General features: G+C 42.6%; 1 protein-coding gene across 1 annotated transcript; it reads left to right on the forward strand.

Annotated features, from left to right (window-relative positions):
• Positions 1 to 677: 677 nt before the first annotated feature.
• gja5a (gap junction protein, alpha 5a) lies at positions 678 to 16,944 on the forward strand. The gene is made up of 2 exons (XM_021307273.2): positions 678 to 802; positions 12,886 to 16,944. Exon 2 carries the CDS (start codon positions 12,911 to 12,913, stop codon positions 14,051 to 14,053), a length of 1,143 nt encoding a protein of 380 aa, XP_021162948.2. The 5' UTR covers positions 678 to 802; positions 12,886 to 12,910; the 3' UTR covers positions 14,054 to 16,944.
• Positions 16,945 to 17,189: the final 245 nt, after the last annotated feature.

Consider the following 17,189-nt stretch of genomic DNA (forward strand, 5'->3'; position numbering starts at 1 on the left):
AATGAACATTGGCCTCCAGCAAGGAGGAATTAAAGCTAAAAAAAAATAGATAATATTTATTACGACATCTCTGTGTCAGCAGACTGTAGGACTGATCCGAGGCTGAGACTGAGAGCGGTTATGTCAAATGGATAGCTAGATAAAAAGGCAGGACAGATGAGGAGGATTAGCGCTTTCACATTTTAGAGTCCCAGGAATCCCTGACCTGAGGCGGTTGTTTCGGATCAGGATTTTCCAGAGACAAGCAGATAAACAAAGCAGGTACAGTGCTTCGACCAAAATCTCATGACCGCTGCTCCGCGGGGGTTTTATCTCTGTTTCTGACAAATATCGGCCGCGTCACATGGTCTGTTTTCATCACCAGAAGAACAATTGCTAGAAGAACGGAGACAAAGCAGAAGTGTGAACCTCAAGGAGCCCTCTGGACGTTTACGCCGAGCGGAATTGCCATTGATCTCCCGAAAACAATCCCACTTCCCCTCCGTATGCTGGAGAATGCTTCCCAGCAAAAAATAGAGTACCAGGGATGTGAGATGTAAAAGGGAGAGCTGGGAGAGGAAGAGGAGGAGATGGAGGAGGAGGAAGGGTGGGAGAAGGGAGGTCCGGGGGGTGGAGGGGGGGGGGGGGTGACACACTCTTGTGATGCCCCAGCTATTCTTCTAGCGTGGACAAAAAACTCAACGCTCAGATGCCACAGCTGAGACCAGTTCCTCCTGATGTCCCTAAGAAGAATGTAGCCCCACTCATTTGCACTGCTCTCTTCGCTCTTCATCTTCACCGCAAAGTTAAGGAGGAACAGCAGGTAAGCTCGTACCTAAGGTGATAAATCTCCATTTTGTGACGATTTACAGAAAGGGGGGCTCTTTACGGCTGCTGCCATATAGTGACGGGGTCTGCGTGGCTTTAGAGATGATTTGTTGATGGAGTGGGAGGCCTGGAGTTTGTTGGTGTCTGCTGCTGTCCTCCTGGCAGGTACCGCCATCCATCTGCTCGCTCTCTTCCCTCATCGTAGCTCTCAACAGCAGACACGTGCAGTCAAACAAAAAGCAGCGGTGGGGACATTTAAACCCGAGAGGACAGATCTGAGGACTCCTTTCCTCAGGACTGTCTCATCATTTTACATCCAAAACGCCGACGCTCTCACAGTGCTTACCGTTTTAATACATGATAAGGGCTAAAAGTAGTAAGCGATCACCAAGTAGAGATGACTGACATTTCTAACCTGAGATGTTTACTTTGGCTAATAGCTGACTTTTAGAAGCTGATTCTTTATTTTTAATTCAGCTTCATGTAAACTGATCTAGTTTCTTGCACTTGTAGCTTGACTCAACATCGAGTTGAAATTATTCAATTTTGCGAGCCTTATTTGTTTTTGTATTGCAGTGACAAGAGGAACATTTACGTCATTTTTCAATTAAATGAGCATTTTATTTCAGTTCTGTTTTATGGATCTATTTGTTTTGTACGTCTTTTTTATTATTTGGGATTATAATTTTTACATTTATATCACAAATTTAGAACCTGTACATTTTCTTTTACAGTTTTTATGTTAACCCCTAGTGTCTCCTTATCATCATTAACACAACTCCCCAAAATTAGCTCAATTAACTCCATTTTTCATTCCCAACAATGTTCGGATTAAAACATTTTCACATTATTCTTTAAATCAGTATGATGGATTCAATGTGTTCAAATGAGTCCTTCTTGCTTTCTTACCGCTACAAATCAAAGGGGTTAATTGTAAAAAAAAATTACTATCTAAATTATTGTTAGTACTTTAGTCTTATTATTACGGTATGTTGTTATTTTTTCCTTCACAGATTTCTGTGAAGGATAAAGGTTATTACCCTGAAATAGGGTAGTGCCGTTTTTTTCACTCAGTTATGAAGGAAGCATTCAGATCCTCCACTTTAGTACAAACAGGAAAGTAAAACAACACAAAATGAGAAAACTTTTGAGGAAACAAAATACCCAGAAATTCATAAACCAATACAGTTTTGTACCAATGCATCTATAAGAAACTTAATCTTAAAAAAAAGCTCTTTAGTAAAATAAAAGTCATGGTAATTATGAATTGTATAAATCATAAATACAGTATCTGCATAACACCCATCCGGAGATGTGGGTCACTGGGCTGAAAGGACATAAACCCGGCTGTAACACAAACGTATGGATGTGTAAACTATTTTCCGTGAAATTAACCCTGCCGGTAAGCGTACAGGCAAAATACTCTGAATGTAAAGCATAATTGTTTGGGCAGATGTAGTGAGCTGGTACAGTTCACTTAAACTGAACGTATATCAGACTGCTTACCTACAGCGTAAAAGAAGATGTTTGTTATTAATCATTACTCTTTATAAACTCACTCAGCAGTCTGGAGAGCAACAGATCCGTGCTGGATGTGAATCTAGGTGAGACGGAAACATGTTTTTACTGTTTTTTAAACGGACACCGAAGCTGAAACAAAGCCAGCAACCGTACAGCCATTGTAAACCCCTGTCTGTCAGGGCGCTACGGATATTAAGCGTATAAACAAGCAGGAAAAGATTTGTGTAAATGTACCTAACGGCTGGTCAACTAATGCGAATGGTGTTTATCGCCAGGGATGGATGTTTTATATCTGACCGCGGTGAAGCAGATAAAAAACAGATGAAAACGTGCCAAACGTTTAATATGTCACTCCCCACAAATAGCTATACAGAAATTTCTTTTGGGAGTGAGCTGATCCGAGCTTCCCGCACATTAAACACCTCTCAGCTGTCTGTCTGCCCTAAATGTTCCAGGGTATTGCCATAAACAGCCAAACAATAGATCATAACGAGGCCGCGGCTCCGTGTGAAGCGGTGGGCAGACGAACAGCCGCAGGGCCATGTAAGGTAGCAGGCAGCATATCGGCCCCGCTAGCCTCTGCGGGGCCTGACTGATGTATGGGAGCTCAGACGCGTGCTGGATGTGTGGAGGGTAGCAACAGGTGACTCACGTTGGGGGGAACCGTCCGTCCCCCCCCCCTCAATCTGCATTAGATCAACTTTCTAGGTCACCCAATCCCCGGCTGACTGCAGCGACAAGTCGATGCAAGCTAAACTTAAACATGCTTATTGTTGATTATAATCCCCCTGGGAGGGATACGCGCGCCACCTTTTGCAGCCCAGCATCCCGACAGCTGACGCACTTTTAAAAATGGAGCAAGCGTTAAAAGCCGTGATCCAAATATAGAAGTACAGGACTTAGCATACGCAACTCATTGAAGAGTAGGCAAGGGCGGCTTGATTTAGATCATCTCTCGACGTGTGCCACGAAGGAAACACAAAAGATATGGCATCCGTGCCTAAAACAGAAAGAAAAAAAAAACACAACAGTCCTGAGGCTGAATAAGGCAGCCTGGATGTTTCCCATCCTCTACAAAGCTGCTGATGTGTGTTTCAAGTGAGATTAATGAAACTTGTTTTAAGTTTCAGATAGCTATGGCTTAGATACAAAAAAGAAAAATCAACATCTTAAGCAACACTAAAGCTTAAACTATGGTGTCCGTTTGTATTCAGCCCCATTTACAACTAAACCCCTAAATAAAGTCTAGCAGAGCCATTCGTTCACCTGTCGGGAATCAGTTTAAATACAGCTGGAGGCCTCAGAGGTTTGTTGGAGAACATTAGTGGGGGGAAAAAACAGCCTCATGAAAGCCAAGGAACACAGAAGAAGAAGGTCAGGATGAGGTAAATGATTAATATCCCAGGCTTTGACAATTTAATGGACACAAGTGGAACGAGTGGAAGAACGGGCTCTGATCAGATGAGACCCAGTTTGACCTTGAGCCTTGACCACTCTATCTCCACCATGAAGCATGGTGGAGGCAGCATCATGCTGTGGGGATACCTTTTTTCAGAAGTGACACAGACGTTATGTAGAGTTGATGGCAAAAAAGACTTGAGGCTCAGATGGACGTTCACTTTCCAACAGGGCAACAACTCTGAACATGCAGCTTTGTAGATCCAATTTAGGCTCGGTGGCAAGACTTGGAGAATTTATGTTTACTGACTCTCTCCAACCAATCTGAACGAGCTTGAGCCATTTTGCAAAGAATGGGCAGAACTTTTGGTCTCCAAAATATCGTAAAGACTTAAACATCTAATCGAAGCATAAAATTATGCTACAAGGCATTGATTTTGGTGGACTGAACATAAACTTATGACATGGTTTTCAGACCTATCTCTAATAAATAATGTTTACATTGTTTTCCTTTGTCCTTAACAATTATCAAACACTTATTTTGTTATTTATCACATACAATCCCAATGAAATGTTCTTTTGAAGTTTGATGCTTTGGCTTGACACTATTTGTACTTAAACCTTTGTAAGTTCTTGGATTCATCAGGCATCCTTTTGTGGTGTAGCAGTGTAAGCCTGTGTCTTTGATAGCAGAGACCCATATCCAAATCCTGGTTGCAGCAGGAAGGTTAGCTGGTGTAGAAACAAGGCTGTGTGCAACTTTTAGGGACTTGCTGCGGCAACCTCTGAATAAGGGAGCAGCCAAAAGGACACACAAGGCAGTGTATTCATCCAGATATCAGAAGTGTTAATCACATGCTTTCTCAAGCTCCATCATGTCTTTTGGACAGGCTTTCCTTTTCACTCATTTTTAGTCTAGTACTCAAAACTGACAAGGAGAGCGTGTTGTTCCGTCTTTAAACAAGAAAATAAATTGTCATTGAGAAGTAGAGTTAAAAACAACAACAAAGACAGTGGAGGTACGTCACCCTTCAGCGGTTCATGTACTGCATGCCTCTATTATCGTTTTGATACTTAAGTTTCGACTAAAGAACCATTAATAAACTGAGTCCTTGTGATAGGCTGCTGGTAACAAAATGCCTACACATCCAGTTAAAAGTGGTTACTGACTAAGGTCGTTGTTACATCTGGAAATAACACTGGTTCTTATCTTGAATTTAGGAGCCGGTTTATATCACTATGTCTGCATGAATCACAGGATTAAGTGAGGTGATGTAACCTTTACAAACAACTGAAAAGTCATGATAAGGTACTAAACTAATAGACTGTGCAACAGCAAGTCATTGGAAAACAAGCTAAACTCCAAAGAAATATTTTTAGAGACCTGAAGAGATATTGCTCATGACCAGTTTACCAGGTAAGAGACACTCCAAGCATTCAGCATGATGACAAAGTGGTGAATCTTCATCAGCGCAAACAGAACACAACACCTTTGCCCATAAAAATGCATAATTAATGCATGGAAGAGTGATGCTGAAATATAATTTCTTTACACCTACCTATCTTAATACACCATAAAAAAAAGTTATGAGGCAGGTGGGGGTGTTGAGAGGCTACAGTAAAGGAAAAATTACAGCACAAGAAAAGAATATTGTACAAAAAGTAAAAGTAAATGTAACATTCTCAGATTCAAGATGTGTGCAATTGAGTAGGGTGATTTAAAAAATATGTATATGTATGTATATTTATGATAATTATGGAAAATGGCTTGTACTTGTAAAGTGAGTCCAAGGACCACAAATCACATCAGTCATTCAACTGAGACAAAGGAAGTGGGGGTTTAAACTGGCAACCCAGTGGTCACAGGACAAATTTCCCAGCTCCTAAGATTTGTCCTATGTATTAAAAAAATATATATTGCTCAGATATGAAATGGAAGCAGAATTTAATTGTTTGCAAACAAAAGCAGATTTATTGCATATCAGCAAAACGTTTATTTTGCTAACCCTTTGTCTGGCCCATTTAGTAAATTAGCCTAAGTGCTGAAAATGCTAAAAGCAAAAAGTTACAAAGCATTTGTGAAACTAACATTACTGACTAACAAAAGCTAACAAATTCTTACTGTTTTGTTTAACAATGGCTAATGTACATTGCTAAGCAACTGTTGGCTAACAAAAAAAAACATACCATGGTTCACGTAACAATTCAGACTTAAAACAGAATAAGAGCGCGACAACTGGCCTCATGGGCTAACATTATGGACTTCTTCAACTATAGTGCTAACAAAACTTTAGGACATAAATTTACATAGTTTACATAAATTTGTTATTAATATATGTAAGATACTGTTTTTTAAGTCCTCATATTATAAACTGTATTAGATTTTAATGTAACACATACTTATTGGTTGCTAACAGTTTGCAGGTACGTATTGCTTTACATTTTTCTCTCAACCAGAGCCAGTTTTCTTAGGCAACCCGTAAAACAAAGAAACCCAAATTTACCACTCAGTGTAAACACTTTTTCCTCCTCTGATTGCAGTCTAAACAAGCCCTGATAATTGGAGGCAAGCCAAAGACATGTATGCAAAGCCGTCTAAATGCTTGTGTGTTTAAGAGGTTGGCACAAAGCAAGTAATGTATTCCGGTCTGTAAAGAGGGTCCAGACTCTGACAAACATAGTGGGTCAGTGCTGAAAGGTGGGGAAACATTTAAATCGACCTTATTGTGCCCAAACGTAGCAGTTATTGGGCAAGTTTGTTCTTTGCTGTGTGTCATGTCTGTTCAAAGTGTTTGAATTTGCAGCTTTTCCAATGCCGCTGTCGTCTTTTACTGGAACCACAGCCTGTTAGAAGACATGCGTCACTGCATTGTCGTCTAAACATAACTCGAAGGTGGCGCAAAATCCCCATCCAGGGTTTCTCCGGCCTTGCGGGTTACCATAAACTTGTTTGATTCCTGAATCAGAGCCACTGCCCTCTAAGGCAACAGCGAGGAGTGTCCAAGAGGCTGGAGGATTTATTGCTGCTTTGCATGAAAGGCAAACGGCATTTCTCCAGTTATGACTGCAGCGAGTCACGTGCGCGGCAGCGATCACGTTTGCCGATTGAGTGAAGTCGCCGTTTCTCCTCTCAGCACCTCTGAGCTGGAGTCCCATACCAGCCTGATGTGGGTGGGGAAAATGTCCAAACAGGGTCTAGTTTAAATTGAACTTCAACTAATTAAGGGGTGAAATTCCATGTAGCTTCTGACTTTTGTTGTTTTAATGCGGCTGTATTTTAAATGTAACTTTAGAGATACATCACAGGTTCATAACCTGCCTCGATATGCACAATTTACCATCGTGAATACCTCCCAACCAGATAGTCCATTGCTTTTCCATTACCCTCCGCTGTGATTCTCAACAAACCTGACAGGAGTGATTATATGCAGAGCAACCAGGCTGCTCGGCAAAGGGCACGGTGGATCACAGTAAATCCCTGGTTATTGCCAGCAGCGCAGGTATGACAGACAACCAGTGGGAGCTTTTAGCACAGCGAAGAGAGTCGGCGAAAAAAGCTCGACAGTAACCTCTGCCCCTTTCTAGACAGTTCTAGTTGAACACCTTGATCCTTCAGTTTGACGGAAATCATATTGTTTGAGATTGCTTCCTCTGAGAGCAGGAACAGCTCGGTCCGCTCAGGGAGGAAGCCACTGACAGCTAGCTCTCCCCAGTAAATCGCCTGCTCATTCCAGACACTTTCTTTTATCCATTGGACATGGAAACCTATTAGGGCATTGTTTTATGTGATTGTAATCATCCAATAAGTAAGTGGACTAAATTTAGTATTAGAGCAGTGCGAGCTAAATTAGACATAAGCCTGTGTGCAGTTCTCATTGTATAAAAATAAACCGATAACATGATTCCATTACACCTTTTTGAAACGGTAACACAATAAGTATTCACACTACTGCCAGAACATTATAACATGCTGATTATTACAGATACAATACAACAGATACACTGCTGAAGCCACAAAATGGACACTGTATCACATTCCTATATTTGCACATTTACACATTTGCGCATATGCTTCAGACTGTTGAACTGCTGAAGCCACAAAATGGACACTGTACCACATTTGTATATTACACGGTTTCAATAATACTCACCTGTACACTGTGCATCGCACACTGTCTATTTCCCCCGCATTGTTTACATAGTTTACATTTCAATTGTTCACATAAATCACTGCTGCACCTTTATCCTGTAATTTACTGCAATTTACTGTGATTTCTCAAGCTGTATGCAACCGAAATTTTGTTCTGTACGCACTCTGTGCATACAAAATGACAAATAAAGTTGTCTAAGTCTAAGTCTAAGTCTAAGTCAATAAAGCTAAAAAGCTAAAGCAATAAAGCTAAATAAGGCATTTATTTGACATTTTGATTTCGGTACAGGCTTAGACAAACGTTTAGACCAGTTGCATTCAACGTATTTACCTGAGCATTATTCCTTGTTGTCGTTCTTCTCTTTATAGAGCAGCACATGTAAAACAGGCTATCATTAGCTGGTTAATTAGTCAGGCTATCCGCTCAGGTAGCCCGCCAGCAGATGGTTGACTAACAGCCAAGCTCCTTCCTTGTGTGTATTTTTGTGAAAGTTATCTTAACATTCAAACTTGTTTGTCTTTTAAGCGAAGGAACAGATACAACAGCCTTCGTTCAGCCACCTGACCAATAGTGTGCAGCAATAGGTGGGGGAGGGTATAATGCCGTTACTTTGCTCCATGCATCTCTGGCCTCTCGTTAAAAAAAAATTGAAATCATGGGAGTTTTATGACGGAAAACTAGCTTGTGCCTCCTTATACTTTGACAGCGGTAAATCGTTCCATGCTGAGGTGGAATACGTCACGATTTAAAGTAACAGTAACTATATGTTTTCTCAAGTACAAGCCCACGACTAGAGACATGTCGTGGGCTTGTGAATTATTTATTAGAAAAACAAGCTTTTATGATCTTGTTTGTTCACTAGTGTCCCTTATATAGGAAATGTTTGACCAATCTGTATAATATGATTGAATTTGACTTTGTAAAGTGCCTCAAGATGACATGTTTCATGAATTGGCGCTAAATAAATAAAATTTAATTGAATTGTGTCTGGTGGCTTTTTATCTGATGTTGCCACAACCCAAGACAAAAAAAAATACTTTTCCGTTGTTAAACCTCTTTTCGTTTTACTTTATCTGAAGCTTTTTTAGAGGTTTTCTGTTTCTGAGGACAAGGATTCTCTCCCCAAAACTGGTTGCCTACTTTTCCATGCAGAGATGTTTTGTTTGCGCGGTCCTCACAGGTGTGGGAAGCCTGTTGTCAGTGTCGGCTGATAAGAGTGTTTGCTGGTTTAATGTGTAACCTCCTGCCATTGTGCTGCCTGGAGTCTCGTTCCCTTCCTCCACCTCGGAGCCTGTTTTGCGATTTACTTCCAGTAAAGATCATCAACCTCATCCGAGCGGGGCTGCGAGCCAGCTCCCTGCCTGGGGCCCTGGGTACAGCTCCCCTGCTGGGCTCCGGCCGTCGCAGGTACTGGGCGTGTTCAGGAAGCAAAGCAGCAGACCAAACAAGCCGCCCTGCGTCACGGCCCATCCAATCTGGCCGGGGTCGAAGCTTAGATGTCCGTGTGAATGATTTCATAACAGTGATCTGTTTCCTCCTGATTTTCACAGATATAGACCCCCGACCCCGGCATTTATTGGCACCTCTGCTGAGAATGTAAAGGAGAAGCCTCAAAATAAACCACTGCTGTCTTGATTTGGCAAAATCTTTCGGACCATTAACCAGCTGAGAGACTCTTTGCAAGGGCTATCAGGTTTTATGTAAAATAACATGGTAGTTTATAGAAAGTGTTCAAGATGCCATGAACTTTAATGAGGTTTGAGAAGAAACCGGCCCACGGCCTCACAGATTCCCCGCCTTACTCAATAGTGGGCATGGAGGGCTTTTCCACATCTACATTCGTAGTTTAAGCCAGACCAGCCTGAAGCGGTTGTTGCTGAAAAGGTCAATCTTAGCCTAAAATGACAGAGTCAAGCAGCCTTAGTAAAAGTCCCAGGGGTGTTTATTACATTATACATGTTGGCATGCAGAGAGTCCAACACAAATCCAGAGTCCTTGATCCCCAAAGACACCAGCTAGAGAGGGAATAGAGGTCTGATCCAAAGAAACATAAACTTACTAACTCAGCAGAGACTGGATAGGCAGAGACAATGTCAAAAAAGCAGGTCCAGATCAGATCCACAGGAATAATCATTTGTAAATAGAACATGATGGACCACTGAGCCAGGACAACAGGACGGGTATGTTTAATGTCAGGGAGACTCAAACTGTTGCAGACCCTAATCCCACCTAGTGGCTTGCAGCTGAGAAATGTACCTTGTGTTGTCTTTCCCATTTTGAAGAATGGCTCCGAATAAGTGTGGCAACATTCATTTTTGAAAAGAAGCTTCCGACCTGGGTCTGAATGAATGAACCTCAGTTTTAAAGGTTGTATTATTTTGCAATACGAGGTGAATTTGTTGCGAGGGTTTTGTGGTGGTTGATAGGATTAGTGACGGAGAAAGAAAGAGAGAAAGACATGGTCATGCTCCTTTAGCAAAGGTCCCTTTAGCATATAACCAGAGTCAGCCAGCTAACTGAACCCCTCGTACCAAAGCGTTACAAAGGAAATAACCACTAATGGATGACACTTACCCAATAAAAGGGGAACACCGAGTCTCTGTTGTTCCCTCCTCGTGATCGCTCATATTATATTGTATACCAGTTCCCCACTTTGGCTGCCATTAAAGCTTTTCAACGATGTATACATTTCCTATAACTTCACCAAGTAAGGCAGCGATTTCTAACGTGTTTTAACTCTTCCTTTCAGCTTTCACTTTCCCGCAGCTCATCCATCAATGCAAAAGCCACAAGCTGCCCACGAACATGAGGCACATAGACGACAGGGGTCACACCTCGATGGGCTTTCACAACCTCTCAATGACGTGTGTGTGTGGGGGGTTGGGGGGGGGGGGGTTACGGGTGGCACCAATAAAGCTGTCTGTTGGAGCTGCCTTATAGGGTCATTCTCAGCTGAGTTCATCGCTGCCATGTTTGGGTCTCTTACTCGAGCGGCTGCATGTTATCGCCCGCTGTTTAAGAGGTCAGATGTAGAGATCCGATTGACGCGCCCTGAGAGATGTGCAGATCTGTAGGAGGCTCGTCAGGCAGAGGGACATTAAAGCAGACACTAATGGTAATCTCACCGCGGGCGGCTCAGGCCAGGTCACAGCTCTAAAAGGACAGAGTCTTCACATCAGCTCTGACTTTGCTTCCGTCTCTGCCTGCCTGTCTGTTATGCACGGTTAAAAGTGAATCATTTCGCTTATACCGACATTATCGGAGCAGATATAAAAAGTCTAAACACCCCAGCACTGGCAGTATTGGCATAGCCCCATTATTACCACAGCCCCGCCTGCTGAGCATCTATGTTAGCACTATATTTTCTCTGCTTTGTGGCTGCTTCCATAATGAAAAAATGCACAATCCATCCATTGTGTAGACACGCTTGCCCGTGCAAGCAGCTGCTGCCTATCTTCAGCATTTATTGGGCGAGAGGCAGGGTACACCCTGGACGGGTCGCCTGTTCATCCCAGATTCACAAAAGACCCATGTTTGGAGTAGATAAAGCTCACTCTCAGACACTTGAACTGAAAGAAACAAAGAAGTTAAAGGCTAGCCCAAGTGCTTTCCTCATGAGTGACTGACAGCAAACAGCTTCCCTTTTCTCAGCAGCAAGCGGTGGGCGCCTACTAAACAGACGGGAGCCCCAACCTCAGTTCCATCCGATGAAAAAAGTCACCCCAGATCATGATGCTGCCACCGCCGTATTTCCCTGTGGGTGTGGTGTTCTTTTGGTGACACGCAGCGCTGTTTTTGTGCCCAACTTACCTTCAGAAATACGGCCCGAAAGTTCAAGGTTAGCTCCATCAGAGCATGACAGCTTCCTCTAGGAGGAGATTTAGGCAGATCTGAAAGAAAATGCTTCGTTCAACCCCACCCTTCAGTCCTGACGGATGGAGAATACAGTCTCCTGTCTCCAATCTGCAGAAAACTCCCAGAGCTCCTTCAGTGTTAATATCAGGCGGTTGTTTTATTCAATAATCATGGAGATATCCAGTTTTAGTAATGTTGTTCCATATTTTCTCTTGTTTTCACTGTATCATGCAGTATGATGCTGAGGATCTTTTGTCTCTTTCTCTGACTGATACGTTCCCGCTTGAAGATTATTTTTATCTTTTGTAATCTCTACCTACAGCTTTAGCTTCAAGACGCAAATGAGCAATTATAATAAAAGAAAAACTATGCTGACGAGGTTAGTCAGATTCTCAATAACCAAATGCGGTTGTGTGCCCTACATCGGGACGATAAGCAAAGCATTAGTTCAAGGATGTAAAAACCATGTTTCTGCAGCTTATTTTGGATATTTTTCCCACAGATTTGTCGGATTTTCACATCAAAAATTTTAAAAGTTCTGAGAAGATTAATTGCGCTCTCTTTCTCTACATGTCACAGACGACTGCACTGCAAAAATAGAACTAAAAATAAGTAAAATTTTCTTAAAATGAATGTATTTGCCCTTGATTTGTGCAGGTAAATAAGCTCATCTGCCAATGGAATGAGTATTTTGACCCCTAAAATAAGATAATTAGACACCCTGCACTTGAAATAAAATGATGGAGATGAGTTGTTCCTATTTTAAGTAAATAAATCTTATTCTATTGGCAAATAATCTTATTTAACTGCTCAAATCACGGACAAATACACTAATTTTAAGAAAAATGTACTTATTTTTTATTCGGTTTTTGCAGTGTGCGCTCTCTTTCTCTACATGCCACAGACTATTGTTGTTTTAACAATGATGTGTAGACTGGCCATAGCAAATGTATGTTATTTTAAATGACTCTCAACTTTCCGCCATCCCACTCCCATGGGAAAAAACGTTGCTCTCATGCCACAGTCTCCAGCCCTCATGCGTTTCACAGGCCCGAGAAGCTATTTTTGAACGCACGACCTGACAGCCAGGCCGTTTTATCCAACAGAAATGCACACTATTACATTTTTTATTTCTCTTTTTCTTCCATGCCAGGCGCGTCCTTGGACTTTGAGCAGAGATGGGGGACTGGACTCTTCTGGGGAATTTCCTCGAAGAGGTCCAGGAGCACTCCACCTCAGTGGGGAAGGTGTGGCTCACCGTCCTGTTCATCTTCCGCATCCTGGTGCTGGGCACGGCGGCCGAGTCCTCCTGGGGCGACGAGCAGAGCGACTTCCTGTGCGACACTCAGCAGCCCGGCTGCACCAACGTGTGCTACGACAGCGCCTTCCCCATCGCCCACATCCGCTACTGGGTGCTGCAGATCGTGTTCGTCTCCACGCCCTCCCTCATCTACATGGGCCACGCCATGCACACGGTGCGCAGGGAGGAGAAGAAGAAGAGGATGGAGCAGGAGGAGAGGGAGGCGCGGCGGGACGACGGAGAAGACCTGCAGAAGGAGAAGGAATACGTCCAGCAGGAGAGCAAGAAGGAGTTCGCGTCGGAGGGGACCGGCCGCGTCCGCCTGAAAGGAGCCCTGCTCCGCACCTACGTCCTGAGCATCCTGATCCGGACAGTGATGGAGGTGACCTTCATAGTGGTGCAGTATCTGATCTACGGGGTGTTCCTCAAGGCCATGTACCTGTGCACGTCCTGGCCCTGCCCCAACCCCGTCAACTGCTACATGTCCCGGCCCACAGAGAAGAACGTCTTCATCGTCTTCATGCTGGCGGTAGCCGGCGTGTCGCTCCTGCTGTCTGTGCTGGAGCTCTACCACCTCGGCTGGAAGTGTGTGAGGAATTATGTCCGTGACCAGAGGTCGCAGAAGAGGAACCACAGAGCCGTGACTGTGGCGGTGTCAGCAGGCTTGGAGTCCACCAACCACCCCCAGCCTTCGGCCTCCTGTACCCCGCCCCCCGATTTCAACCACTGTCTGACAGCGCCGGGGTCCATGAACCCCATGGCCTCCATCGCCTCGCACCCGTTTAACACCAGGATGGCGCTGCAGCAGAACTCGGCCAACCTGGCAACCGAGCGGCACCACAGCTGTGACAACCTGGAGGATGAGGAGGACTTCCTGAGGGTTAGGTATGAGCCGGCGGTGGCGGAGCTACCTAACGGCTTCTCGCCGGTTCTGCACTCGGGCTTCCCGAAGGACAAGCGGCGCCTGAGCAGGACCAGCGGCACCAGCAGCCGGGCGCGGCAGGACGACCTGGCGGTATAGCTTCAGTGAGGAGATCGCCAAAGAGAACCGAAGAATGAGGAGAGCACTGTGACTGAGACACAACTCTAGTGACTTGCAAAAGCATTTACAGCACTTCAACTTTATTTCCACATTTTGTCACGTTATAACCACAAACTTTTTACATATCTTGTTTATGTTCTTGGTGACGAGCCAACACAAAGTAATGTGTAATTGTGGGTGATAGGAAAATAATCCATATGTTTTTGCATTTGTATTTACCCGCCCCAGTTGACATGCATTTGCCAGAAATCTACAAGGTTTGCACATTTAGAGACATAAATATTTCAGATTAGATGGAGAGGATCTGTGAAGTTTGACATTATTCCAAAATGTTAGAATTGTATTTAGATGTACCTGAATATGCTTTGTATAACTGACTGTATGTTTAAGGTTATAGTCCTGCTGGAAGGTGAACCTCCAACCCCAGTTTTGTCTTTCTTGCAGCCTCTGACTTCCAGGGTCGCCCTGTGCTCCATTTAGATTAGAGCCGAGTATCGATTCAAATTTCAAGAACCGATTTGATTCCGATTCGCAAGATTTAGAATCGATTCTTTTCAATCAGATCCGATCTCAAATTGGATTGCTGGTGTTAAAAACCTTTTTTTATCTGTTTAGCTGAATTACATGACTCTGTAGTTATGCAACATATTGATACCAGTATTATATTAACATTCAACAGCGAATTCATAAAGTATTGGTAGTTAATGGCGGCTGTAAGGACCAAACCCTCTCCCTGAAAGTTGAGACAATTTCACAAACATGCTGTGGGGCAGAATATCCAAACAGATCCAGGGGAGAAAACAGAGGACACCAGAGATATCTACAGCTGCTATTTGGACACCAACCTGGTGCCTTATTGAAAATATGACATTAAAAATTCACTTCCCAGAGCGGAGTGTGAGCCGGAAATTCACAGCGGAAAATGTTTCTTTTTAAAACAATCTGTGGTTAAATGAATCGATCTTTAGGAATTATTATAAGAAACGATTCAGAATTGGAAAATCTTTTTTTTTAACAAAGCCCTAATTTAGATACCTTTATCTTCCCCTCATCTCTGAGCAGTTTATCTGATGGCAGCATTAGCCTCGCCTTTGAATAAAGGGTCAATTGTGGCACATGATCAGTCACTGTCATTTTGTCAGATTCTCCCACCTGAGCTGTGAATCTCTGCTGCTCCTCCAGAGTCGTGATGGGACACCTAGCTTCTTCTCAGATTGATGCTCGTCCTGCACTGCCTGTCACTTTAAGAAGTGGACGGTCATGTCTCGATAGGTCTGCTTGTGAGCTAAACTCTTTCCCTTTTTAAAATGATGGACTGATCAGAGCACAATGAGGCGTTTAGGGCTTAAGTTCTTGTTTTTCTGACCCTGCTTTAAAAATCTCTCCTCAACTTTATCTCTGATCTGCCTGCTGTGTCCCTTGTTCTTCATAAATCTGATCACTGATGTTCTTGGACAAACCTATGAAGTTTTCACCGAACACATAACAGATTTCTACTGTCATTATGTTAATCAAAGAGGGACTCTGGGTCCTAATTAGGTGATTTTTATAGGCATTTCATCTCCTGGTTTTTATTTGGGGTTAAAAGAGTAAACGAGGGGTGAACACAAAAACGCACCACATTTCTGATTTCTATTTATAAAAGATTATAAAAACATTGTATCCTTTTTCTTTCACCACACAACTATGTGCTACTTTGTGTTGGCCAAGCTCCTAAAATCCCATTAGGAATAGTTAAGGTTTGTGGTTATGATGTAACAAAATTTGAAAAACATCAATAAGCAATAATACTTTGGTAAGACTAAGCATAACTAAGCATGATAGCTATTTCTAACAGACACTCTAGTCACGAGTGCAGGCTTTCTATGCAAACTCGATGTAAACTCTGTGAAAGTACCACATACACATACGAATGCTTTCTGCACGGACAAGCAGGTGTGTTTCTGAGCTTGAAAGTAAAACAAAAAAATGTCAATGAAACTGCAAAAGGAGATTAAAAAGAGCAGGGTAACAGGTTTGGTACCTGACTGTCGCACAAGCTTTGTTTTATTTAAAACCAGCGAGAAAGAAAGAAAAGAGGGTAGGATGCATAATTGTATGTGTGTGTGGAGGATGTGGGACTTATTTAATTTGAAATCAAATAAATCTGACAGATCTCAGTTTATTTTCTGAATACATCTCCTCCTTTGACTTAAGCGCAGCATTTTTCCAACCCCAGATCTGGGCAATGCAATAAATTATTTTTATAAAGATTCATGGCATTAACAGTGAACATTTTTCATATTTTCTAAAAATAAAAAAATATTTAGAAGTGCCTTGAAAAGTTAAGGAGGATTTTTATTTCTTCAGTACAAATTATCTTTGATGTGTCTTCCGCTACATCGATTGCACTACAATTTTAGGTAAATAAATACACAGTGAAATAGAAAAATAATATCTTTGGATGCGTTGATAAACCTATTTTCCTTTATCTTGGCGTACAAACGTGATGTGATTGTTTTGTCTTTGTAAAGGTATTCAAAGTTTTAAATTTGAAAGAAATGGTCCTGCTAAGGTGTAGCGTAATGAGCAGGTTCAGCCACTAAGTGGCGACATTGCACTCGTGTTTTTCAGGCTGTATCCTGGATGAATTGTGTAAATAGTCATTCCTCTGCCATATGTGTTTCTTTTTTTTTTAGCCTTTTAATGTATTTTGTTTCACAGTCCAGCTTCATACTGTAGAGACAATCATTGTGCAAATTACTAGATAAATATCTTTACAAGAAGACATTTACAGATAATCCAATAGGACTCAGTACCTTTTGTTTTGCTTTTCTTTCACATATTCTGTAGCCTACGGCAAACCAATAAACCATCATCCATAAAGCGTGTTCTGTTGTTATCTGGTTCTTTCAATAAAACGTAATTCTTAGATTTCTCTGCAACGTCAGCTATGTGGTCTATTCTCAAACACTGTGAAGTCAGCAGGAAGGACCAGGAGATAAGGGCTAGGAGATGCAAACACCAGCTGTAGGCTTTCTGCTGTCACAGCAGAGGGCCTGAAGGTGCCAGACGGAGGATCATCAGCGATGTTTACACAGAATGCCTCTCGCTTTCTATCTGCCAGCGCCAGAAG

The sequence above is a fragment of the Fundulus heteroclitus genome, chromosome 7 (genome assembly GCF_011125445.2).
Source record: "Fundulus heteroclitus isolate FHET01 chromosome 7, MU-UCD_Fhet_4.1, whole genome shotgun sequence".
NCBI lineage: Eukaryota > Metazoa > Chordata > Actinopteri > Cyprinodontiformes > Fundulidae > Fundulus > Fundulus heteroclitus.